The 27,980-nt window shown below is 36.9% G+C and overlaps 1 protein-coding gene across 1 annotated transcript in view; it reads right to left on the bottom strand.

The window, feature by feature from the left end:
- The window catches only part of LOC309633085 (cytochrome P450 1A1-like), a 108,754-nt gene that overhangs the window by 6,395 nt on the left and 74,379 nt on the right, over positions 1-27,980 (bottom strand). The window contains 4 exon segments of the mRNA XM_082401490.1: positions 841-964; positions 2,286-2,683; positions 2,686-3,123; positions 6,083-8,435. Of these exon segments, the coding sequence (XP_082257616.1) occupies positions 841-964; positions 2,286-2,683; positions 2,686-3,106 (943 nt within the window). The 5' untranslated portion in view covers positions 3,107-3,123; positions 6,083-8,435.

Below are 27,980 nucleotides of genomic sequence, written 5' to 3'. Positions count from 1 at the left end.
CAGTGAGCCGGTAGATTCAACAGTTCTCATGCCACAAAATTTCTAACATGACTTCACAGTGCAAGGAATTATCCTAAAAGTGAGTTGTCCAAATGCAGTTGCCAACAATGGTGTTTGTAGTAATGTGCAGTACGGTGTGAGAATATGGACTTCTATTCAGAATATATTGACTCTATTCACTATCAAAAGAGAAACAAAACAAGCCATGAATGCTGCACGAAAGACACTGATTTTGCACATTGTAGAGCCATGGACAATATATCCAAGACCTAGGACTTTTATTAGGTGACCCAGAAATTCTGCTTCTTCACATAAGACTATAATGAAAAAGGAGGCAAAACTGATGCACAAAGATGGTAATTAGCATTGGCGAGATGTTCAATATCTGCATTATTGAGACAGCAGACTGGTAAAATGTAGGGGGTACTGGCCATGGAGTACTATGCAACCATTAGAAGCAGTAAATTAGAAATACACCTGACAACCGTGATTGAACCTTAAAAGTATAGGGCTTCATGAAAAAAGTTAGAAATAAGCTGAGATGTAAATAACAATGGTAATTTACATATATTAAAATTCATGATAATATTAGAATACATGCTAATACATGAAAATATAAAGCCCATTTTATAAGAATACATGAAACAAAAAAACAGCACTTAAACAGATTAAGAGTAAATGTCAGTGGGTTGGGAAAGGGACTGAGAGTGGGATGTAGGGATCAAAGTCGTAAATGGCCGATATCAAAAGAGGGAAAGACTCTACAATGTAAACAGTAGAAAACAGAAAATTGCAATTAATCTTGATTCACCTTAAATATTGATAAATACTTTCACATACCAGCTCCAAAGAGGTCATTCACAGTGCTTATGATTTCATCGTCATTTAAGGTGGCTGTTTTGGTAGCAGCATATTTGTTGTGGCATGTATTAATCAGAGCATCAGTGATATCTTGGCTATAGTCCTGAGGATATAAACCTTAACATGATTAGTCATCCCTACCTACATTCTACAGCATATATGACTCTCATGCAAGAAAAGCCATATTACCATGTACTTGAAATGAACCCAATTAACTTAGGAATATAAAGAATATAGGTAGATCATTTTAAACCTTGCAACCAGTTTTGCTTGTTAATGCTCAATCTTAAGGCAATGCTCAATCTTAAAAGAATGTAGAATAGAAAACCAAGGTACCAAACTCAAATTTCTTCTTGAAAGTTTTTTTTCAATCAATAAAGAGTATACCTATGTCTGGAAGCACACTTAGAAAAATCAGAGGTTAACTTATTACAGAGAAATTGCTAAGCAATAAATACAATAAGAGGTTTTCAGACCTACTGTAAGGATTTTACTATAATCACCATGAAGAGGAAGTGGGGCTAGAGTAGGTTAGGGAGTAGGAAGAGAAATTTATGAATTTCACAAACTCTTTTACTTACTGTATCTGATCTAGAATTCCCTGCTGGTACCCTGAAACACATTGTTTTCTGCCTCTTCCTTCTAATCGGAGGGGACTTAAGTTCTCACATCTCTTCATTTGCTCAATTACTCACATTTTCATGTTTTTATTTTTTCCCGATGCCCTCCTCTCAGCAAATTGGTCCCCAAGAACTAGGATTCTTTCTAGTACATACATACTTCAAGAGAGAAATTTACTCTTTTGTGGACCATCAAATTGGGCCAAAAACATATCAATGGCCTCATAAGAAGGTTCGCTTCTGTCACATGGATAACATTTCTACATGTGTTATGACCTCAAAGTTCATTTCTTCATAGGACAGAAACTCAAGTAGGATATGAGGGTAAATTGGAAGGTTCCTATAGAATATTCTTTATAATTATTCAAAACACTTTCTGAAAAAAATATGCTGATAATTTTAAGACCCGATAGTTTCAGATGAAAAATTAAAGAAACAAAATTATTGGGTCATTTCTTCAGGAAGCTCACCTACATGTTAGTCATCATTTATCAGCCAATTACAGATTCATAATTCAAGTATGTGCCTTATCAGCACACTAGGGAAATTTCTGAGGTCTCAAAAAATTCAAAGCTCTTCTTATGGTCCCTACATGAGAACTAAGTAATACTGCCCTATAATCCCTCTGATTGGACCTCACATTTACCAATAGTTTGGGTAAGGTTCATTATGGAAAAATTACAGTGAAAGAACCAAGGTAGTACATAAAGTTGTCTGAGTTCTTAATGCATCTCACCCTCTTTTTTTTTTTTTTTTTTCACTTCTCACCAAATCCCCAGTCCTGGCATGAATTTAAACCCTTACCTTATCATATGTTGTAAGATGATCTTGTACATGTAGAGCAATAAACTGATTCAGGGCCTGATAAAACTCCCGGGGAGAATTTATAATTCGCAGTGGAAGGTAGCAGAAACACAGTATGAAATCGGCAGGATTAGCAGTGCTGGAGGCCTTGAGTAAGTCATTATTCTCTTTAACTATTCTAAGAAACTCCTCATCACTGTGGTCACATCTCTTGCCAAAACAAAGGGCACAGACAATGTTGGCCACCACACACGTAATAGCACCTCTGGGGTCAAAGCTGCCATTCTTGGAAGTCAACTCTGCAGAGACTTTCACCAGCTCAGGAACTTCCTCAGCGACATGTTTCTCAAGTAAGCAAGAGCAGGTGGAGGATTTTGCTTCTGCTTTAGAAAATGTTGTAAAGCATTGGAAGCAGTTTTCTTATGAAGCTTCCAACTCTCTCCATAATTGACCGAAAACGTAAGACTCTTTCCTTCTGCCAGGAAAGAAAATGTATGCATGTGAGGTCGGCCTGCAAAATGCTCTCCATCTTTAAGTAGTACTTGTTTCACCATTTCCATCCCATTCACCACAAGGACAGGCACCATGCCAAGTCTGATGAGAAAGACATTTCCATATTTCTTCCTCATCTCCACGAATGTAAGGTAAGGATGGTCTCCAAGATGAAGAAGATTTCCTATGATGGGGAAGGACCATGGGCCAGGAGGAGACACCCGCTTTCTCCCTTTGCTCCTTAGCACTCTTACAAAAACAAAAACCATCCCCCAAATTATGAGAGAAGTGGTCACCTCTCCAGGAGTGATTGCCATGCTGAATATCATTTTCAGGAATAAAACACCTAAAATAGAAATACATAACCCTTATTTTTGCCATTCTAAGCATAGACTAAGAGTAGTCTTTCTCCATGTAAACATTTAGAAGAAGAGTACAGACCCTTTGTATTTAGTTAAAAGCTATTATTAAACAATGCACCAAGAGGGTAAAATTAAATTCTTGTAAAATGCACTGTACCTTTATCTCAATTCTATTATTTTCATGATTCTAATCACCAGACCAAATCCTTTCATGTCAGTTGTTGACACCATAGACAGAAGAAGAGGACAACTCAACGTAGAAAGCAGCCTGGGGGGTGGGAAAGGGATTGAGGCTATGGAAGCTGAGTTCACACTCATTAGCTGGGGGGTTCATCCTGTCACTTAATCTAAGTGCATGCCAGCTGTCTCATCTAAGTGTCCTACCTAACAGAATTAATCATACACTCTTTCAGCAAATATTTATTGAACACCCCAATGTTAGGCCCTAAAAATACAAAACAAAATTTCATAGACTAATCAGGAAACTAGATAAACAAAAATAAGATTACAAAGTGAAAAGTGTATAGAGAACTGTGAATAGAGTGGTCTGTCATTGTTTGAGGATGAAATGAAATCATTATTAAAAAGTACTTGGTGAATTACAAGCCATTTAGTGGATACCTAGTTGGCTGACTGCCTAGTCTGTTCTTGAACTTCTCGGCCTGCTTGTAAAAGTGACTTTCTGAAGCAGTTCTACTGTTTTGAAACCTGCCCACATAGTCATGGATGATTGGTCCAAGGATAAGCCCTTGACCCAGGATGAACCTTCCTTAGGAATATGGAATTAGGGCTGTGAAAGTCCATCTTCTCATTGGGCAGCTAGATCTATAAGATATAAATATGAAAATATGATTTGGGGACCTTTCACCTACCAGGAGGACCTAAGAAACTGTGAAAGCACGTCTGAAAAATAAATAAAGTAGAAAGGAAAAGAAACAGACAGAGAGAGACCTCATGACCTTGCATTCACTGTTTCTAGTACTTTCATGAGATCTTGTCCTCGGATTGAATTCTTTCCTGCTTAAACTAGCTAAAATTGGTTTCTGTTACTTGAAACCAAGAGAGTCCTACCCACCCCTGCAAAATAACATTTAATACACATGAAGAATATTTTTGTTAGCTATTACATTTTATAGTAACTATAGAGAGAATACAAAACTTTTTCTCCCTTGAAAGAATACAACTAAATTTCACACTTCTCTAATTACTTCCTGAGACAAGTTAACATTGGTGGGCAGTATACTCATTTGCCAGTGTAAATATCCAGTTCTTTTTGAGTTTTTGAGTAGGCCAACACTTGATTTCATATATATATATATATATATATATATACACATACATACTGGGAAGCATTCTTACAAGCAGCAATGAATTAATTTGTTTTCCAGTTCAGAAGAAAATGATAGGGTGGTAAAAAGCACTACACTTATGTTCTACTTTTAAAAAGCACCAAGGATCAAAGAAATGTGTATCTTATTGCCCCTACTCTGAATATGCAAGAAAACCCTTGTCACCTATTTTAGTTGATTGTTTCACCTTTCCAAGTTCACAGATAAAATGTGGCTAATTACACCAACTTGGTTGGCACTGTTTTCTAAGGAATTAACTTTGGAGTTAAAAGTGAAAGATCAACTTGTTTTTATAGGGGGAAAATTGTGCATTTAAACTAAAAAGAAAAACTGAGTCCCTAATCAATGCAACAGCTACAATTTTCAAAACTTCCCTTTTCTCTCAGTTCAGGAAGAAAACAGTGAGAAAGTCATTGCACTGCGGCTTTGCATCATATTGATTTTGCAAAACCTCTCTTGCTTCTATGACCATTTATTGCTCTCTTACCAGGTGCCAGATCCAGAACTAAGCACTAAATCCACACTTTCAAAGCTCATACCTCTATGAGGTAATGTACCATCCTGTTACGGGGAGGCTTCGCGAGATAAAGTCATTTTCCTCATTTATTTCCCATGGTTTTTGAGCTTAATAATGAATCACCAATTACTTCTAGCACTTGCCTTTTCATAAAATTCCATTTCTCTTGGGCATTCACCAAACTTCCAATTTGACAAATGCACATTGACAATTATCAGAGGCGTTTCCAAAGCAGACAACTAAATAGATGAGGAGTGGGTGTGGCTAGAAGTAGGTGTGGTTTGACTCCCACAAAGATGACTGGGTTTCCCCGCCTACCTCTTTCCCTATTTAGCTGTGGGAACTCTATTAAATTATAGTGTCTTTTGGCCTCAGTTTTCTCATCTGTAAAATGGTCCCTCCAGACTAGTAGACTTTGAAGGTCAGCTCCAGCCTTCAGTAATCAAAGTTAGAAGGAAAAAGTGGGCAGAAGCCTGAGTGTGATGTCCAGGGTTAATTGCCTGGCTATATTGTGTTGCCAGAGTTTCCAGAGCAGTTAGCAGTTCCACAAATGTAAGTAACTGTGTGATCACCCTGGATTCTTTTTCAACTTGGGCCCTTCTAGTCTGTAATTAAATTCTCTTTGGCAGTTTACCAGACCCAGGCGCATTGCCAACTTTCCCAGCAACTTTCTTGGAAAGCTCTGAAGGCAAATTCTGTTCCCGTTGTTTTGGAGTGAACTAGGGCTGAAACAGGGCATACAGCTCCCTAAGGTGGGCTGCTGCGTCATCAGAAATTCAAGGTGAACCCTTAAGAGAAGAACCAGGTGAAAAAAGCACAAGTAGATTGAAGGTTTTTGTTTTGGTTCTCAAACCTAGACACACACATCAGACCTCCCTCGGAAGCTGTGAAACCATTGCAATACCCACGTCCCAAACGGACCAGTTATCCAAATCTCTAGGGGTGGATGCATGTTAAAAAGCTCCTCAATATGACTAAGGGCCATTCCAAGTTGAGGACCTTTTTGGGGAGAAAACAACCTGCTATGAGATCAACAAATCCATTCAGCCAAATTACAGTGAAGCTTGGAAGGCTCACCCGTGCCCAGAAATCTTGCAGTCAGTGCGAGGAATCTGGCAGAGGGATCTAACGGCAGAGAAGGTTTTCTAGAAAGTTGCGTGCATCCTAGGAAACAGGAACAGTGTGGTCACAGCAGCAGCAGGCCTGGGGAAAGGCTGGGAGAGAACATTCTGGGAATAGAGAATGAGGGGTGGAATTTAGACCTGTGTGGGGAGGAGTTTGGAGCTGGATTAGGGTATTTGAGAGCTAGAAAGAGGAATGGAGAGGCCTCTGCAGCCAGAATTGGGCCCTGGAAGCTGGGAAATTCCAGCGTGAGTGGAGCGAGAGGGACCACATCTGGAGCTAGGCGTGCGAAGAAGACTGTAGGATGGAAATTGATCTCGGAAAAAAGCAGGGCGGGAAAGGGAGGATGCAAAGATTAATCCTTTTAAAATTGCTGGTGACAAGCAGAATTAGGGTCGAAAGATATGTAGCAAGGAAGCAAAGAGCAAGAAGGAAAAAGCCGATGGTGCAGAGAGATATTGCTTTGCTGTGAATTTCAGGAAACCAGGGACATGCGCGCGGCCCTCTGGGCAACCAAGCACAGCGGTGGGAAGATGGACGAAATAAAAAATCCAGGAAACTCAGGTTACCTTTTGTCAGGGGGCTTTGGTAGCTTCTCGGGAGTCTTCATCAACTGGACAGATTTGTATTTCCACAACTAGAGCAGTTAACTTCTGAGTATGATATTCATAGCTTTGATTTGAGACAATATTCTTACCTGCGTCAAGGCACTTTTGTTTGACCTGTGTAAACACCAATTTTTCTACCTCTACAGCGTGTGAAGTCTAGTTTTCTACCTGTTATTAGGGAAATGACGGGTGGTTTGGTGACATCATCCTTTTAAGGTGTCTAAGTTATTACATAATAAACTTTTCTTTAAAGCTTTGGAGTTTTTGGCTCCATAATTATTCTAGGTTTCAAGTCAGCTTTTAATGAGACTGTCCAAGAAGGATTACTGGTAGCTGGTACTTGGGAAGGAAAGGAAGCCCCCAAAGAGAGTGTTAAACCTCATATATTTCCTCAGGAGTAACCTTCAGGCCATGAACTACTGTGTCATATTCACAAAACATCGTGGATTTCTCAATATCAAAACTCTTGAAATCATATGGCAAAAAAAATCTGACTCCAAACCATAGGGAATTTCTGAGCCAGGGGCAGAATTTTCCTAACCAGCATTTAGACATACCATACTTAGCTACCGAAAAAAAATTTTTTTTTATTACTAATGTTTTTCTTTAAGTATTACCTTCTGAATACAACTAACTCCACATTGGATTAATGTATAGACATTACATAGCCATATCAAGTTCCTCGTGCATGTACCCGTGTTATAGAAAATTGATGATAATTGCTTGGCAATGTGTTATTTAAAAGCTTTGTTAGGAGAAGATAATGAGAATTGCCTTGCATTCCCATTGGTTAAGAGGAAAATCCGTTCCAAACTATTAATTGTGACAGCTAATGTTTATCGTGTGCTTACAAGGAATAAGCATTTGAAAGTACTTTACATATTATTTCAGTTATTTCTTATATCCAACTTCTAAAAGAACTGCTATGTTTTGCCTGTTTATCCCTGATAAATTTTGAGGCACCGAGAAATTAGAAAAATTGCTCAGGCTAACTGAGTGTAAGTGGTGTAAAAAAAGGTTTGAACCGAAGTAATATAACTCTAGTACTGTGCCCATAGCCTCTGATTATAACACCTTCTACTGGAGAATTCTTCAGCTTAAACTTGAAGCTTCTACTGTAACAAGAGCAATCCTTACTGATGTGATTTCATAATACAGGAAATGTATTATGTTGTAAGATGTGGGTTCCACCCAGGTATTAAATGGCTGGGGATGGTATATTAGTTTCCAAGGGATGTTGTAACAAATCATCACAAACTTGGTGGGTTACAAAGGATTAATAGCTAGACGATACAAAGAACTCCTACAACTCAGCAACAGAAATATATTAGCTCACAATCTGGAGGCCAGAAGTCTGAAGTCAAGGTGTTAGGAGGACCCTTCTCTTTCTAAAAGCTGGAGGGGAATTTTACTTTGTCTCTTCCAGCTTCTGGTGGCTCCAGGTGTTCCTGGACTGTAGATGTGTCACTCAATCTCTGTCTCAGTCTTCACATGGCCTCTCCTCTTCTCCCAGTCTCTCCTCTGTGTGACTTTTATTAAGGTGCTGTCATTGGATTTAGGGCTCAATCAAGAGCCCTCTTGGAGAGATGTGCCTAGGGTATTAGTCATTCAGATGTCCTCTAAAATGTATTCCAAGTTGGCTGTCTAAGTCTGGGATCAGGAGCTCAGGAGTCCATGAATCATTTCATTGGCCTGCCATCCTGTTGGTGAAATAGATAATACTTGGTCTGTGGCATATTCTGCACTGTGCTAAATCTTTACACAGTCTCAATTTTTATAAAGCACAAGCATTTTCTTTCAAGTACTGTTTAATGGTTTTCATTCTGATAAATTTCGCACATGGAACCTCAACAGACCCTAAATACCAAAAACAATCTTGAAAAATAAGAACAAGGTTGGAGGTCTCAAACTTTCTGATTTCAAAACTTACTATAAAGTTACAGTAATCAAAAGAGTGTGGTACTGGCATAAAGATAGACACATAGATCAATGGAATAGACTAGAGAGCCCAGAAATAAATCCTCACATATATGGTCAAATGTTTTTCTACAAGAGTGCCAAGACCATTAATGGGGAAAGGACAGTCTTTTTAGCAAATGGTGTGAAAACCAGATATCCAAATGCAAAAGAATAAAGTTGGACCCTTACTTTATACCATATACAAAATTAACTCAAAATAATAAATATATGACAGTAAAAATTAGTTTTACAGATAAAACTATAAAACTTTCAGAAGAAAACTTGGGAAAAAGGTTCATGACATTGGATTTTGCAATAATTTTCTGGATGTGTTACCAAAAGCTTAGGAAAAAACAACAAAATATATCATTTGTACTTCATCAAAATTAAAAACTTTTGTGCATCAAAAGACACTATCAACATAGTAAATAGTGAAAAGGCAACCTATAGAATGATAGAAAGTATTTGCAAATCATATAGCTGACAAAGGATTAATAGCTAGGCGATACAAAGAACTCCTACAACTCAGCAATAACAATTCAAGAGAAAAACATGGACAAAGGACTTGAATAGACATTTCTTCAAAGAAGATATACAATGGTCAAAAAACACATGAAAATGCTCAACAACACTAATCATCAGGGGAATGAAAATCAAATCCACCATGAGATATCACTTCCCACCCATTAGGATGACTATTATATTTTTAGAAACAAAATGAAATGAAACAAAAATTTCAAGAAGTAACAGGCGTGATCAAGGTTATGGAGAAATTGGAAATTTTGTGCATTCCTGGTGGGAACATAAAATGGTGCTAGCAGTTGTGGAAAACAGTATGGTGGTTCCCCCCCAAATTAACATTTAATTATCACATGATTGGAAAATATTCTATCTTTGATCAAGTTTTAATTAGGCTTCTTGGAGTCCTCTTTTTGACTAGGCCTTATCCTGGACCCTGTAGTCCAGTTGTAGCAAGAACCCTGCTAAGTCAGTTTAGAAGGAATCTCTCACCCTTGATATCTATTCAAGTTCTTCTTCCCCATATGTGATAACTGATCCCGCTGGTCATCCAGCCTTCAGCAACAATACTGTTAGATCAGTTTTGCATGAATGCCCCTACTCTTGATGTTTCCTCTTAGTTATTTTCCATCCACTGGTCCCCTCAATCTGCTCACCGGCTATAAATCCCTAGCTTTCCTTGCTGTATTCAGAGTTGAGCCCAATCTCTCCCCCCTATAGTAATGGTCTTGACAACTATCACAATAGTCCTGAATAAAGTCTCCCTTACTGGCTTAACAAGTGTCAGAATAATTTTTTCATTATCATGATCCAGAAATTCACATCTGGGTATATACCAAAAATAACCAGTGGGAACTCAAATAGATATTTGTACACTCATGTTCATAGCAACATTATTCACTATAACCTAAAGTTGGAAGTGCTCAATTGTCCACTGATGGATAAATGGACAAACCAAATATGGTATATACATACAATGAAACATTATTCAACCTTACAAAGAAAAAAATTCTAACACGTTACAACATGGATGAACCTTGAAGACATTACACAAAATGAAAGAAAACGGTCACAAAAGGATAAATATCATATGATTCCACTTATACAAGGTGCCAAGAGTAATCAAATTCATAGAGTCAAAAAGTCAGATTGGTGATTGCCAGGGGCTGGGAGAAGGAGGGAGTGGAGGAGGCATTGCTTAATGGGTACACAGTTCCAGTTGGGGAAGATGAAAATGTTCTGGAGAGGACTGGTGGTGATGGTTGCATAACAATGTAAATGTACTTAATACCACTGAACTGTATGTTTACAAATGGTTAAAATTTTATGTTATATATATATTTTTACCACAATTTAAAAAAAGAAAATGACAAATTCTTAAGTGAACAAACTATAATTCTCAATATATTGAGCTTCTTTTTCAGTTCATAGTATTATAATACAATTCCAAATTATGTGTTCCTCATTCAGCTGATGTCATTGTATAACTTAAAGAACATGTGGTCAAACTTTTCTTCCAAGCATCTCCTCCTGTTGTGTTTTAAATTTTAATTAATTAATTTTAATTTAATCAATTTAATTAATGTTTAATCCTTTATTCATGTATCATTACTAAACTTTTCAGAGCTGAGTAAGCTGGGACTCTTTTTTTTTACCTTTATTTTAAAATTGTAGTGTTTGAATATTTGAAATTTTCTTAAATAAATATAAAAGCCACTCCTTCTTTATAAAAATAATTGTAAAGAGTACTTGACCCCCAGGAATAATGACTATGATTGCAATAATAGGTTTGACTTTGACTTGAGAGTACAGAGAATCCATTCAGAGGGCTGGAAACACACTCAAGAAGATAACCAGTTCATCAGTTCTAAGGATTCAGCCATTCCAGGAAGATGGCCCTTTATTATTTTATTCACTTTTCTATGACCCTTATTAGAAAGAGTCTATTCTATTTCTTAATAATACTATTTCAGAATCAAATCATACTTATGCTCTTTATAAAATTCATTCCCTCTTATTCTTCCTACTTAGGAAACAATAGTCTGTTCCTATAATGCAAGTCTCTGTAAAAGAAATGTGCTCATATCAGTTAGGAAAACAGTGCTATTTTAAAGAGGAAGTCAGGTTACTTAATTTGTGATTTCCCCAGCATATTAATGTTTTAAACTATGCAGGGGAAGCTATCGCTCAGTTAAAGGGAATCATTATCAATATATGAAGACCTAAGGGGTGGGGGGGTGGGGGGGCTTAAATTCTGAAAAAGCCATCCTCAGTGGCTGCTTTTGTGGCTATGTTTTCCACATATTTAGCTATCTGATGAAACTAAGAGTGCAGATGAAGAATTTCCAAAAACAGTTGCTCTGTAATTTAAAAACCAAAACGTGATTGATTGAGAAGTCTATATCCTAAGCAACCTAAATGTCCATCAACAGAGGAATGGATAAAGAAGATGTGGTACATATATACAATGGAATATTACTCAGCCATAGGAACAAAATTGTGCCATTTGCAGAGACGTGGATAGATGTAAAGACTGTCACACAGAGTGAAGTAAGTCAGAAAGAGAAAAACAAATAATGTATAACATTGCTTACATGTGGAATCTAGAAAAATGATACAGATGAACTTATTTGCAAAGCAGAAATAGAGACACAGGCATAGGGAACAAACTTGGTATTACCAAGGAGGGAAATGGGGGTGGGATGAATTGGGAAATTAGGATTGACATATATACACTACTATGTATAAAATAGATAACTAATGAGAACCTACTATATAGCACAGGGAACTCTATTCAGTGCTCTGGTGTGACTTAAATGGGAAGGAAATACAAAAAAGAGTGGATATATGTATACATATAGGTGATTCACTTTGCTGTACAGCACAAACTAACACAACATTGTAAAGCAACTATACCCCAATAAAAACTTTAAAAAAAAGAAGTCTATATCCTAGGTCATTTTTTAAAAATTTTGATGAAACTGCTTTCTTTTAAAAATCAAGACCCTCACACCAGAGGGCAGACAGCGGAAGAAAGAAGAACTACAATACTGCACCCTGTGGAATGAAAACCACAATCACAGAAAGATAGACAAAATGAAAAGGCAGAGGACTATATCCCAGATGAAGGAAAAGATAAAACCAAGAAAAACAACTAAATGAAGGGGAGATAGGCAATCTCCCAGAAAAGGAACTCAGAATAATGAGAGTGAAGATGATCAAGGACCTTGGGGAAAAAAAGGAGGCAAGGATCGAGAAGATGCAGGAAACGTTTAACAAAGACCTAGACGAATTAAAGAACAAACAAACAGAGATGAACAATACAATAACTGAAATGAAAAATACACTAGAAGGAATCAACAGCAGAATAAATGAGGCAGAAGAACAGATAAGTGACCTGGAAGACAGAATGGTGGAAATCACTGCCAAGGAACAGAATAAAGAAAAAAAGAATGAAAGGAAATGAAGACAGCCTAAGAGCCCTCTGGGACAACATTAAATGCACCAACGTTTGCATTATAGGGGTCCCAGAAGGAGACGAGAGAAAGAAAGGACCCAAGAAAATATTTGAAGAGATTATAGTCTAAAACTTCTCTAACATGGGAAAGGCAATAGCCACCTAAGTCCAGGAAGTGCAGAGCATCCCAAGCATGATAAACCCAAGGAGAAACACACCGAGACACATAGTAATCAAATTGACAAAAATTAAAGACAAAGAAAAATTACTAAAAGCAACAAGGGAAAAACGACAAATAACATACAAGGGAACTCCCATAAGGTTAACAGCTGATTTCTCAGCAGAAACTCTGCAAGCCAGAAGGGAGTGGCATGATATATTTAAAGTGATGAAAGGGAAGAACCTACAACCAAGGATACTCTACCCAGCAAGGATCTCATTCAGATTTGACAGAGAAATCAAAAGCTTTACAGATAAGCAAAAGCTAAGAGAATTCAGCACCACCAAATCAGCTCTAAAACAAATGCTAAAGGAACTTCTTTAAGTGGGAAACACAAGAGAAGAAAAGGACCTACAAAAACAAACCCAAAACAATTAAGAAAATGATAATAGGAACGTACATATTGATAATTACCTTAAAGGTGAATGGGTTAAATGCTCCAACCAAAAGACACAGACTGGCTGAATGGATACAAAAATAAGACCCATATACACGCTGTCTACAATGACCCACTTCAGACCTAGGGACACATACAGACTGAAAGTGAGGGGATGGAAAAAGATATTCCATGCAAATGGAAATCAAAAGAAAGCTGGAGTAGCAATACTGATATCAGATAAAATAGACTTTAAAATAAAAATGTTACAAGGGACAAGGGAGGACACTACATAATGTTCAAGGAATCAATCCAAGAAGAAGATATAACAATTATAAATATATATGCGCCCAACATAGGAGCATCTCAATATGTAAGGCAAATGCTAACAGCTATAAAAGGGGAAGTCAACAGTAACACAATAATAATGGGGGGACTTTACCACCTCACTTACACAGATCATCCACACAGAAAATTAATAAGGAAACACAAGCTTTAAATGACACAATAGACCAGATAGATTTAATTGATATTTATAGGACATTCCATCTGAAAACAGCAGATTACACTTTCTTCTGAAGTGCACATGGAACATTCCCCAGGACAGATCATATCTTGGGTCACAAACCAAGCCTTGGTAAATTTAAGAAAATTGAAATCACATCAAGCACCTTTTCTGACCACAATGCTATGAGACTAGATATCAATTACAGGAAAAAAACTGTAAAAAATACAAACACATGGAGGTTAACCAATATGCTACTAAATAACCAAGAGATCACTGAAGAAATCAAAGAGGAAATCAAAAAATACCTAGAGACAAATGACAATGAAAGCACGATGCCCCAAAACCTATGGGATGCAGCAAAAGCAGTTCTAAGAGGGAAGTTTATAGCAATACAATCCTACCTCAAGAAACAAGAAACATATCAAATAAACAACCTAACCTCACACCTAAAGCAGTTAGAGAAAGAAGAACAAAAAGAACCCCAAAGTTAGCAGAAGGAAAGAAATCATAAAGATCAGATCAGAAATAAATGAAAAAGGACTGAAGGAAACAATAGCAAAGATCAATAAAACTAAAAGCTGGTTCTCTGAGAAGATAAACAAAATCGATAAACCATTAGCCAGACTCATCAAGAAAAAGAGGGAGAGGACTCAAATCAATAAAAGTAGAAATGAAAAAGGAGAAGTTACAACAGACACCGCAGAAATACAAAGTATCCTAAGAGACTACTACAAGCAACTCTATGCCAATAAAATGGACAATCTGGGCGAAATGGACAAATTCTTTGAAAAGCACAACCTTCCGAGACTGAACCAGGAAGAACTAGAAAATATAAACAGATCAATCACAAGAACTGAAATTGGAACTGTGATTAAAAATATTCCAGCAAACAAAAGCCCAGGACCAGATGGCTTCACAGGCAAATTCTATCAAACATTTAGAGAAGAGCTAACACCAATCTTTCACAAACTCTTCCAAAATATAGCAGAGGGAGGAACACTCCCAAACTCATTCTATGAGGACACCATCACGCTGATAGAAAAACCAAAGATGTCACAAAAAAAGAAAACTACAGGTCAATATCACTGATGAACATAGATGCAAAAATCTTCAACAAAATACTAGCAAACAGAATCCAACAGCACATTAAAAGGATCATACAGTATGATCAAGTGGGGTTTATCCCAGGACTGCAAGAATTCTTCAATATACGCAAATCAATCAATGTGATACACCATATTAACAAACTGAAGGATAAAAACCATATGATCAACTCAATAGATGCAGAAAAAGGTTTTGACAAAATTCAACATCCATTTGTCATAAAAACTCTTCAGAAAGTAGGCACAGAGAGAAGCTACCTCAACATAATAAAGGCCATATATGACAAACCCATAGCCGACATTGTTCTCAATGGTGAAAAACTGAAAGCATTTCCTCTAAGATCAGGAACAAGACAAGGTTGCCCACTCTAACCACTATTATACAACATAGTTCTGGAAGTTTTAGCCACAGCAGTCAGAGAAGAAAAAGAAATAAAAGGAATCCAAATTGGAAAAGAAGAAGTAAAAGTGTCACTGTTTGCAGATGACATGATACTATACATAGAGAATCCTAAACATGTTACCAGAAAACTACTAGAGCTAATCAATGAATTTGGTAAAATAGCAGAATACAAAATTAATGCACAGAAATCTCTTGCATTCCTATACACTAATGATGAAAAATCTGAAAGAGAAATTAAGGAAACACTCCCATTTACCATTGCAAGAAAAAGAAAAAAGTACCTAGGAATAAGCCTACCTAAGGAGACAAAAAACTTGTATGCAGAAAACTATAAGACACTGATGAAAGAAATTAAAGATGATGCAAACAGATGGAGAAATATACCATGTTCTTGGATTGGAGGAATCAACATTGTGAAAATGACTATACTACCCAAAGCAATCTATAGATTCAGTGCAATCCCTGTCAAACTACCAATGGAATTTTTCACAGAACTAGAATAAAAAATTTCAAAATTTGTACGGAAACACAAAAGATCCCGAATAGACAAAACAATCTTGAGAAAGAAAAATGGAGCTGGAGGAATCAGGCTCCCTGACTTCAGACTATACTACAAAACTACAGTAATCAAGACAATATGGTACTGGCACAAAAGCAGAAATATAGATCAATGGAACAGGATGGAAAACCCAGAGATAAACCCACACACATATGGTCACCTTATCTTTGATAAAGTAGGCAGGAATATACAATGGAGAAAAGACAGCCTCTTCAATAAGTGGTGCTGGGAAAACTGGATAGCTACATGTAAAAGAATGAAATTAGAACACTCCCTAACACCATACACAAAAATCAACTCAAAATGGATTAAAGACCTAAATGTAAGGCCAGACACTATCAAACTCTTAGAGGAAAACATAGGCAGAACACTCTATGACATAAATCACAGCAAGATCCTTTTTGACCCACCTCCTAGAGTAACGGAAATAAAAACAAAAATAAACAAATGGGACCTAATGAAACTTCAAAGCTTTTGCATAGCAAGGGAAACTATAAACAAGATGAAAAGACAACCCTCAGAATGGGAGAAAATATTTGCAAATGAATCAACAGACAAAGGATTAATCTCCAAAATATACAAGCAGCTCATGTAGCTCAATATCAAAAAAACAAACAACCCAATCAAAAAATGGGCAGAACACCTAAGTAGACGTTACTCCAAAGAAGATACACAGACTGCCAACAAACACATGAAAGGATGCTCAACATCACTAATCATTAGAGAAATGTAAATCAAAACTACAATGAGGTATCGCCTCACACTGGTTAGAATGGGCATCATCAGAAAATCTACAAACCATAAACGCTGGAGAGGGTGTGGAGAATAGAGAACCCTCTTGCACTGTTGGTGGGAATGTAAATTGATACAGCCACTATGGAGAAGAGAATGGAGGTTCCTTAAGAAACTAAAAATAGAATTACCATAGGACCCAGCAATCCTACTATTTGGCATATACCCAGAGAAAACCATAATTCAAAAAGACACATGCACCCCGATGTTCATTGCAGCACTATTTACAATAACTAGGTCATGGAAGCAACCTAAATGTCCATCGACAGATGAATGGATAAAGAAGAAGTGGTATATATATACAATGGAATATTACTCAGCCATAAAAAGGAACAAAATTAGGTCATTTGTAGAGACATGGATGGTCCTAGAGACTGTCATACAGAGTGAAGTAAGTCAGAAAGAGAAAAACTAATACAGCATGCTCACATATATATGGAGAATCTAGAAAAATGGTACAGATGAACTGGTTTGCAAGGCAGAAATAGAGACACAGATGTAGAGAACAAATGTATGTACACCAAGCGGGGAAAGCAGGGGGTGGGGGGTGGAATGAATGAGGAGATTGGGGTTGACATATATACACTAATATGTATAAAATAGATAATTAATAAGAACTTGCTGTATAGCACAGGGAACTCCACTTTGCTGCACAGTAGAAACTAACACAATATTGTAAAACAGTTATACCCCAATTTAAAAAACAAAAAAAACATTGATTTATTTATTTGCCTGTTTAGCTTCTAAAAGATATTTAGCAAAAAAAAAAAAAAATCAAGACCCTCTTCAATTCACCTGCCTGAGGAGAAATCCTGAGCTGAGACTAAAGGCTACAAGGGGTGGAATTGCCAAAGGATATTTAACAGTGTTGAAATTTTATTAGCATTTTAATTATTTTTGTTTGTGCTCTGGTTACAAATAAGAATTTTGAGTGATCCACTTTAAACCCTGTTTTTCCAATAACCCCTGTTGGGGTACCTAAAAGCTTTTGCACAGCAAAGGAAACCATAAACAAGACAAAAAGACAATCCTCGGAATGGGAGAAAATAGTTGCAAACGAAGCAATGACAAAGGATTAATCTCCAAAATATACAAGTAGCTCATGCAGCTCAATATCAGAAAAACAAACAACCCAATCCAAAAATGGGCAGAAGACCTAAATAGACATTTCTCCAAAGAAGATACACAGACTGCCATCAAACACATGAAAGGACGCTCAACATCACTAATCATTAGAGAAATGCAAATCAAAACTACAATGAGGTATCACCTCACGCCAGTCAGAATGGCCATCATCAAAAAATCTACAAACAATAAATGCTGCAGAGGGTGTGGAGAAAAGGGAACCCTCCTGCACTGTTGGTGGGAATGTAAATTGATACAGCCACTATGGAGAAGAGTATGGAGGTTCCTCAAAAAACTAAAAATAGAACTCCCGTATGACCCAGCAATCCCGCTACTGGGCATATACCCTGAGAAAACCATAATTCAAAAAGAGTCATGTACCACAATGTTCATTGCAGCTCTATTGACAATAGCCAGGACATGGAAGCAACCTAAGTGTCCATCGACAGATGAATGGATAAAGAAGATGTGGCACATATATACAATGGAATATTAGTCAGTCATTAAAAGAAATGAAATTGAGTTATTTGTAGTGAGGTGGATGGACCTAGAGAATGTCATACAGAGTGAAGTAAGTCAGAAAGAGAAAAACAAATACCGTATGCTAACACATATATATGGAATCTAAAAAAAAAAAATGGTTCTGAAGAACCTAGGGGCAGGACAGGAATAAAGACGCAGACATAAAGAATGGACTTGAGGACACAGGGAGGGGGACGGGTAAGCTAGGATGAAGTGAGAGAGTGGCATGGACATATATACACTACCAAATGTAAAATATATAGCTAGTGGGAAGCAGCTGCATAGCACAGGGAGATCAGCTCGGTGCTTTGTGACCACCTAGAGGGGTGGGATAGGGAGGGTGTGAGGGAGACGCAAGAGGGAGGGGATATGGGGATATATGTATATGCATAGCTGATTCACTTTGTTAAACAGCAGAAACTAACACACCATTGTAAAGCAATTATACTCCAATGAAGATGTTAAAAAAAAAAAGAAATCCTGGTATTTCTGGAACAGGTATATTGTGTTGTAGCAAAAACATCGAACACCTATCATTTTTTTGAGGATTATTTGGAGTTTTGCACAAATTGTCTCATTTAATCCTTAATAAGAGCTTTTTGAATTTGGTATAATTACGCCCATTTAACTGTGGTTCAGTGGTATTTTTTTCAAGGATAGTACAAAGAACTCCCATATAGTCTTCAAACAGGCTCCTGAAATAGTAACACTTATTACATTATCTATCATTCTCTTTTCCTCTTCAATAACTACAGTAAGGATAAAACCAGGAAATTAACATTAACACACTAATATTATCATATTCAAATTGCCTGATAATGTTCTTTATAGCAGAAGAAAATATATTGTCTGTAGTTGCCATGTTGTTATAAGCTCCTTCAACATAGAGTCATTCCACAGTTTTCCTTTCTCTTTCACGACTTTAACACTTTAGAAGAGTGCGGTCTAGTCTTTGCTAGAATGTTGTTAAATGTAACTTTGTCTGATGTTTCCTTATGACTATGTTCAAATTATGCATTTGTGCCTGAAAGGTCCAATGGTCACTTGTAGCGCAATTAAAGTTACACAGCTAATTAAATTTGAGGCCAGGATTTGAATTTGAGTGAGAATCCAAAAAAAATCCAAAAGCTACATTCTCAACCTCCATTCATAACATCATGAATAGTTACAGAATTTCTCATACAATCTCTTTAACAAAGGATAATGACCTCTATAAATATCACAAAGATTTACTCTTCCATCTGCCATATTATAAAATGTGAAGGCAGGAAAATCAAATGGTATCATGGTAGAGAACCTATTACAGGAAGTACATGTTTATTACCCACTACTTGGGGAATGCGATTCAAAAATTTGGATTAATATAAAACTTTACTGTATTCTGTATGTCTTGGATTATCAATTTTATGGTTCCTTTCTTTACTTGCTTATTTGGCTTCTGTCTTCTTTTCTTATCCTAAAAAATTGTTACATGATAGAAAATGTCAGTGTAATTCTATAGTACTTCAATATACACTAGTCATTTTCTAAAAAACATAGTATAAACATTATAAATAAACTGCACCACATTCCAGAAATTCAACTTCTAAAAGCTTTGTACACAGGTAATGATTTCTATATAATATCCTGCTCTTTTAATTATTTCAATATCCAACAAGTTAGAAAAGTGGATAAAAAATTAGTAGCATGAGTCAATATTAATAAATAAACTTCCATATTTCCAAAACGCTATACATCTTGGGCTAATTTTTCTAATGTCATTACTATGTTGTAAATTTAAGCAATACTCAATTATCACTAACATTTTGGTCATAAGTATCTTTAAAAGCAAACAAGTTCTACAAATAAAAATTTAAATTTCCTGGCTACCCTTTATTTTAAAATTTCAGTTTGTAGACTCTTTCAAAATCACGATTAACTTGATTTCTACTAGTAAAAGTAAAAAGTCCCTGAAAACAAACATAGTTTCTCAATATAAATTGGTATTACATCTAAAAAAACAAATAATTAAATGGTTTACTTCTATTAACTTAATAGTACTATGTCTCAGATATCACCATACACTTTCAGAACCAAAGTCCTAGAAAATCCATGGCCCATTGAGAAGAAGTAATGACTGATACACAAGGACAAGTGTCTATTTTATTTAATCCAGTGTTTTCAAGGATGTGGGTTTAGCTTATTTGTAGGTCATGATCAGTGTTCTTAAAAAAACAAAATAAAACAATGGAGAATTTCTCAATATGTCATATGGTAAATGTAAATATTAATATGTGAAACTTTTGTTTTAGTATGTGTATATGTGTGCATCTTTTATAGTGTGTGGAAAGGAAAAATAGTTTATTTACTGTGACACAAACAAAGAAAGCTTGGAAGCCACTGGTTTAATCAGAATTCAAATCAACTCATTTTTCACTGTTATTCCTATAGGTAACAAATGTGATGTATTTCATTCTTTATTAATTTTCTTTTCTCTTGCCTGTACTAGATATTTCTAGGGCCTTTTTCACAGTCCCTACCTACACTTCCCCAGCAATTCACACAGATAAACACTTCACCTAGAAATGTTCCTCCCCTTCCACTCCAGCTTTCTCATAAAAATTAAAGCAGTTTCAGCCAGCACACCAGGTAGATACCTACTGTAGATGTTAAGAGTTCTCTTCTTCCCGTTGGTAATAATCTTTAGTCTCTTAACTGATGAAATTTGCCTCAACAAAATGTCAATTTTTCTAATTTGCTCACCCTTATATACTGAGTTCCTACCCCATGGTATGGGCTCTGTAAGTATTTCTTAAATAAATAACTGAATGAGTTATTTCTTAAATAAATAACTGAATGAGTTATTTCTTAAATAAATAACTGAATGAGTTATTTCTTAAATAAATAACTGAATGAGTTATTTATTTAACTCACACAGACCTATGTGCGAGAGTGATCCTATCTACCAGTACCCAGTGGCCTTTCTAAAACACCCCTCCCTACCAGACTGTTTAATCTGATTCTCACAGGACTAAAGCATCCTCCCCGAGATTGCACAATGTAAGGGGTAAGGGAGATAGAGGACTCTCTTCTTTTTTTTTTGTCTTTATCCTTATTATTTTTCTTAACATCTTTATTGGAGTATAATTGCTTTACGATGGTGTGTTAGTTTCTGCTGTATAACAAAGTGAATCAGCTATACATATATATACATCCTCATATCTCCTCCCTCTTGCGTCTCCCTCCCACCCTCCCTATCCCACCCCTCTAGGTGGACGCAAAGCACAGAGCTGATCTCCCTGTGCTATGCGGCTGCTTCCCACTAGCTATCTATTTTACATTTGGTAGTATATATAAATCCATGCCACTCTCGCACTTCGTCCCAATTTACCCTTCCCCCACCCCGCGTCCTCAAGTCCATTCTCTACGTCTGCGGAGGACTCTCTTCTTGATTGAGATTATAATAGGGCTGGCTGCAGATTAAATCCAGCCAGTTTGGGAGTCTGGGATTAGCAGATGCAAACTATTATATATAGAATGGATAAACGACAAGGTTCTACTGTATAGCACAAGGAACTATATTCAATATCCTGTGATAAACCATAATGGAAAAGAATATGAAAAAGAATATGTGTAACTGATCACTTTGCTGTACAGCAGAAATTAACATAACATTGTAAATCAACTATACTTCAATAAAATAAATTAAAAAATAAATCCAGTCAGCAAAAATGGTTTATTTGGCCCACACATTTTAATCAATGTCCTATATTTAGATGCTAGAAATTCTCACATAAAAACTCAGCCTGTCTTGAAAGATCATAAGATCTGACGACGCCAGGTCTACAGTCGGCTGGAGCTGGGGTAGCTGATTCATTTTGATGAGTCATGTGTATACATCTTTTCTTCAGGTTTGCCTCCCTTAACAAGACTGTGAGTTGCCCAGAATCCTCCTATCACGTTTTTTTTAGTCAGGGCTCAATATCTAGCATGAAGGCATAAATTAGGAGTGGGTCACAGTACTTAAGGTCAGTTTTGAAGATGGCTTATATAACTATAAGGTTCAGTTCTCTCCTCTCCTCCTCATAGCATCTAGAGTTCGTCCCACAGAAATCTTATCTTAGCTCATGGTTCAGCTCTCCTTTCTGCCATAAAGCTAAATCTGCAAGCCTGGCCTGCTTCTTGGATTCTAATCAGAAATCACTAACTGTCCCTCTCAGACTGTGTCACAAGCTTACTCTGTTATCCAGCCAAAAGATACTTTCCAACCGATGGCCCTGATTTGTTTTAACGCTACCATCACCCTCGCATGCACATAACCTTGAAGCCTCAGCAATTTTAACTTCTTTTTTCCTCCCTCGCCAGTCACATTCAGCGAGTTATCAAATCTAGTTTACTCAATCTTCAAAATATTGAATCTCTTTTTTTTCTCTTCTCTTTCCTCTGTTCAAGGTCAAGTTTCATCATCTTGATAAACACTTAATTGCTCTCCTTACCTCAAGCCTTTTGCCTTTCAATGTAGATTTATTTATAATATCAATGAATATTTAGCCAGTGTCCACTGCTGTCTGAGGAGTTAGGGATACAGCAGTAAACAAAAGTGACAGAGTTGCGGCTTTCATGGATTTGTAATCAGTGAGGGATACAGCAAACAAACAAACACGTATATAATCATATAATGTCAAATAGTAATACATTACAGGAAAAAACAGCTCATATGAGGATAGGGAATAATGGATTAGAGAGGTACAACTTTAAAAAAATAATTGTAATTCTTTTAATGTTTAAATTCATATGCAATTAAAGAACACTTATTGCATATAGTTTCCCATATTAAACTTCCTGAAACATGTCACATTATGCCACTTCTCTATGCAAATACATTTAACAGTTATTTATCTATAAAACAAGTGGGATATAGTCCAAAGTGGTTAGCTCAGAATTACTTAATCAGGCCCCAAGTATTCTTTCTTGCCTTTAGTGGATAAACACAAAACTTGGTTAACTTCCTGGCTTTATGCTTTGCTACTTGATTGGCTTATTACCATCCTAAGCCTCTCTGAAGCACGCCTACCCTTCAGGTCCCAGTGCAAAAAAGCCCCTCTCCCTTCTCCCTGCTCTAGGTCACCCAGTATGACAGCAATCCACCACCTCGTAATGAGCTGTCTCCTTGTGTTTATACTTTATATTCCCAGGTGGATGGCATACTTTTGAAAGATGATTGTATTATATTACTTTACACTCTTCTTAGTACTTTACAAAGTGGTTGGCAAACAAACACATGTTTGTTAAGTAAGTGTCGACCAACCAACTACATGAGTTGACCACAGTCAGCATCTGCGGCTCCAAGTGGGCACAGCCTCACATCATCTGCCCTTGGTGACATGAAGCCTATACCTGAGACAGAACCATCACTTGAAGTTTCCATTTGAAAATGCCTTTTATTTTCCCCTTAAAAGCAGTATATCACTGTAATCCAAACAGATCTTACATCATTTTGTGTCTAGAATGAAAGGCCTTGCTTTATCAGGGTGTTAGCTCTCTACACTGGCCACAAGGGGGAGCAGCAGTTCTTTTCCAGGGACCAGAATGACTCCACACTTTTCATTCTTCTACAGTAGCAACCCCAATATTCTGCTTTTGCCCATACTTGGTCCCATACATTTTTCTCTTTTTGCTTTTTCTCCTGAAGTTATTTCTCACAACCGAAAGGAAACTTCTTCTTCACCTTAAGAAATTTTATTTTAGTTGGCTTGATTCCATTTCTCTAGCAATTAAGAGTTTAATCCCCATTTGGATTCTTAATTCCTTACTTTCATAGAACTTCTCAGCACTTCTGGAAAATAGTTACTGTTGGAAACAACAATTCAAGGGCAAATGAGAAATTATCTTTCAATCAATATCTGACATGGATGACAGGTAGCATGTATTTTTGTCCCTCGGCTTACCTAAAGTATCGAGTGCAAATAGGTGTTTAATATTGACAAATAGGAAAAGCTCTTAAAGCGTCTTAAGACTGGATGTTCCAATACTCGACACATACACAATTCTAGAGTTAGCAGGAATATTAGAAATAAACTGGATCCAAATCTCATTACAAATAAGGACTTTAAATCATAGAAAAATCAAATGTTGAGCTGAACTAGTTCAAGGGCTCATTCCATGAAGCTCCGTTGTCTCTCTTTTGATCATAACGTAAAACCTGGTCTATAGTTTAAACATAGAGATGAAATAGTTCTTTTACAAATCTGACAATATCATGCTAAGGATCATTACAAAAATGTTGCTTTGGGTTCTGAATACTACAAAACACCTTACATCCACACATAGTCTAAGTGTTACCTTGCAGTTGTTAAAGTTACTCAAGTAGATCTGTTGGTACTGGTTTGAGGTTCCAGTTGAGTGAGGAAACCAAGATAAATAATAATAATAACAATAATAATATTATGTAGTGTGATTTCTATTTTTATAAAGAAAACTATATATGTAAATGCATGGATAAAATTCTATAAGTGTATACAGTCAAAATTGTTAACCCTGATACTTACTCTAGGGAGAGAGAAGGGAGCAGGTAAATGCCTTTCAGGGAGGCTTTCATTTTACACTGCATTTATTTCCATAATATTAGAGTTTTTGCAACAAGCATGCATAACTTCTGAGTTTATGAGCATTTAAAAGGCAAAAATTAAAAATATAAAAGGAAACACTGCATTAACATTATGAGAAGAAAATTTTACTTTTATGAAAGGCCATTGAATTTGATTAAAAAACAAAGACATCCTTTATTTTCCCACTGAAAACACAGTCAGTGATTAACCAGCATAATAATAAGAGCTCAAAATTCAGTCCTAATGGCGGCTCCATACTGAGTTACGACTAACAAAGAATGGACTTGTTTTGCAGGACTGATTAAAAAATTCTTAGGAGCTACTTCCTAGTACATCAACTACATTAAATCTCCTATTCACCACAGTGAATGTCTTGAAGTGGTAAAGACATCTAGGCTTTATTAGTGCTCAAAGTTCAGGGTCAGAATTTTTTCACCCTCCACTAATACTTGACCAGTGAGAATGGCCAAGCCCTGGAAAGCTACTTCCAGGCAGCCCTCTGTAGACGTCTTACTAGTGTCTCCTTATGTCCACTAATCCCCTGTCCGCTTTGTTTACTAAAATACAATTATGTTAATGAGTTTCTTTTATTTAAATTTAGCTCCATAGTTTCTCCTTTCCTAAAATTAGAACATAACAACATAAATTTTGAACCTCTAATATGTCTCTTGTCCTCTATATGATTTTGGAATCTTTTATTAAAAGGAAACGTGTATCCATGCCCCTCCCCGAGTCCTCACATTGCCATAATGGAAATGGTTCTCAGTCTCAACTCTCTGACTTAGAAGAGTATTAAAACAAATACTTCTAGCTCCTCTCTCTATCTGGCCATTTCTCTTTTGGATGAAGAAGTAGCTTATCAGAGTGGTGACTTCAGTTAGAATGTGGCCTTCATCTGTGCCATGTTTCTCTACTGGCTGAGATAATTGGTGTTGAAGGCCTTGTCCATGAATGACCCCACCTCTTGTCTATTGTTCTTTTCCTCTTGTTGTGTTCTGTTCTCAAGTGGCACATACTTTCCTCCTCCAGCTCTTTTGTGTCCGTTTGGTACCTTCCTGTAGGGCATGTCCGCCATTCTCTGGATTGAGGAGATCAAATCCCAGTGAGAGGAAGCCCTACAATGCACTCAAGTTCAATATTTTCAGAATCTGATTCTGGACTTTGATCCCCACTTATCTCCTTGGGTTAGTTCCAAATTGTTTATAAACATAGGGGAAGATTTGTATGCAACTCGTACTCTTCCCTGAGCTCCAGAACTGTATATCCACCTGTCTAATGTGTATCTTCTCTTGGGCATCTCAGAGTGACCTCAAAATTGACACACCCAAACTTAACTCATAATCTTCTCACTTGTGTAAAAATAAATTAACAAAATGCTGGTTCTCTTTTGAGCATCCCCTAGCTCAGCAAATGCCATTATCTTCTCTCTAGTTGTACAAGCCAGAAGCCAGAAGTCTTCCCTGATTTCTCTTCTCCATTTCACATGTTTCACATATCCAATTCATCACATTTCCCTCCATCTCCACCACCTCCTCCCTATTCTTAAACAACCTCATCTCTCACCTGAACTACCCCCCTTGCCTCATAATTTGTCTACCCACATGTCCTCTGGGCTCTGTTCATTGAATTCACCATGTTACAGCCTGAGGCATTTCTTCCACGCCATTGATGGCATTCTATTTCTCTTCCAATAAAGACAAAACTCCTGGCAAAACCTGTAACAGGGGTCAGCAAACTTTTTCCTCTAAAGGACTATATAATAAATATTGTAATAAATAAATAAATAAATAAATAAATATTGTAGATTTTCCTGGCCATACAGTCTCTGTTGCAACTTTTCAACACTGTTATTATAATGAAAAATAGCCACAAACAATAAACAAATAGGGGGCTGCGGTCCAATAAAACTTCACATATAATCAAGCAACAGGCTGGGTTTGACACACAGGCTCTAATTTGCCAGTCCTTGTCCTAAAATATTCTGCATATTGCACCCCTAATTACCTCTCTACTCTCTCATACAGAATATCCTACTGTTATTGCCATTCCAGTGCTTATTTCATGCTTTTATACTTAACATATTCTTTCCCACCACAAGGCTTTCACCGATGTCCTTCTTTCTGCCTGGGTTATTCTTCCATCATCTCTTCACCTGGTTAGCTCTTACTCATTCTTCAGATCTTGGCCCAAAGAAGCCACCTGTGGCCTCCCCGTCTTTGTAGAGTCTCTCAGAGCCTCCTAGATCCTTCCTCCAGAGCACTTGTCATGAGCAATTCTTATTTCTGCAATTACCTGAGTAATGTTTGTTATCTCAATGTCAGATAACTTCCACTCCCTACCACCAACTGTGAGATCCAGAAAGGCAGGGATAGTATTTTCCTCTTGTTTATCATTGCATCCCCAGGCCCCGGTGTCCAGCACATAGTTAGAGCTCAGTAAATTCTTGCTGGTGGACTAAATAAGTGAATGGAGGCATGGATGAATTATTTCCATTCTCACCACCACTAGCCTCCAACATCCCACGGTGACCTGTGTCTATTTTCTCAAGTCCTCTCTTCATAAATTGTCTCTAGCAATGTCTCTCTCTCTCCCTCTTTCCATATCAATCTCCCTTTTTTCTGCACACTTGGAAGAATTTCTATTGCTGTTAATTTACCTCTCTGTCCTTTACATACATCTGTCTTTTCTGGTGAGTGTTCTTCTAGCTTTCCTTTGGCCCCCAAATGCTCATGCCACAGATTTGCCAAATTTCTCCAGCCAAAAACCTCCCAGAACACATTTGTAGTATAACAAAGTTGCTTTTATTCACTTGTTATAATGAGGAAGAACATGCCCTTTGAGAAACCTTGGGGGCATCTCAGTGAAAGGGTGTAAGAAACGACTTAGAAGATTTGGACATACGTTTGGTGATTTTAGGAAGAGTTCAAGGAAGCAGGCCTCTTGCTCTGGATTGATTGCTGCTATCAAGAATTAAAGATAATTCTTTGGGCATCTTAAAAATTATTTTCTAGGCAGTAGAGAGGAATGGTGTACAGCTAAAACTGTAACTGGTCAAAAGGCAATAGTTACTCATAGTAGCCAGATTAGGGTAACATCTGGTATTTTTTATCACTTG

The sequence above is a fragment of the Balaenoptera borealis genome, assembly GCF_965194805.1.
Source record: "Balaenoptera borealis genome assembly, chromosome: 8".
Taxonomy (NCBI): Eukaryota; Metazoa; Chordata; class Mammalia; order Artiodactyla; family Balaenopteridae; genus Balaenoptera; species Balaenoptera borealis.
Note: the sequence above shows the minus strand (reverse complement) of the source record. Positions and strands in the feature narration are given on the sequence as shown.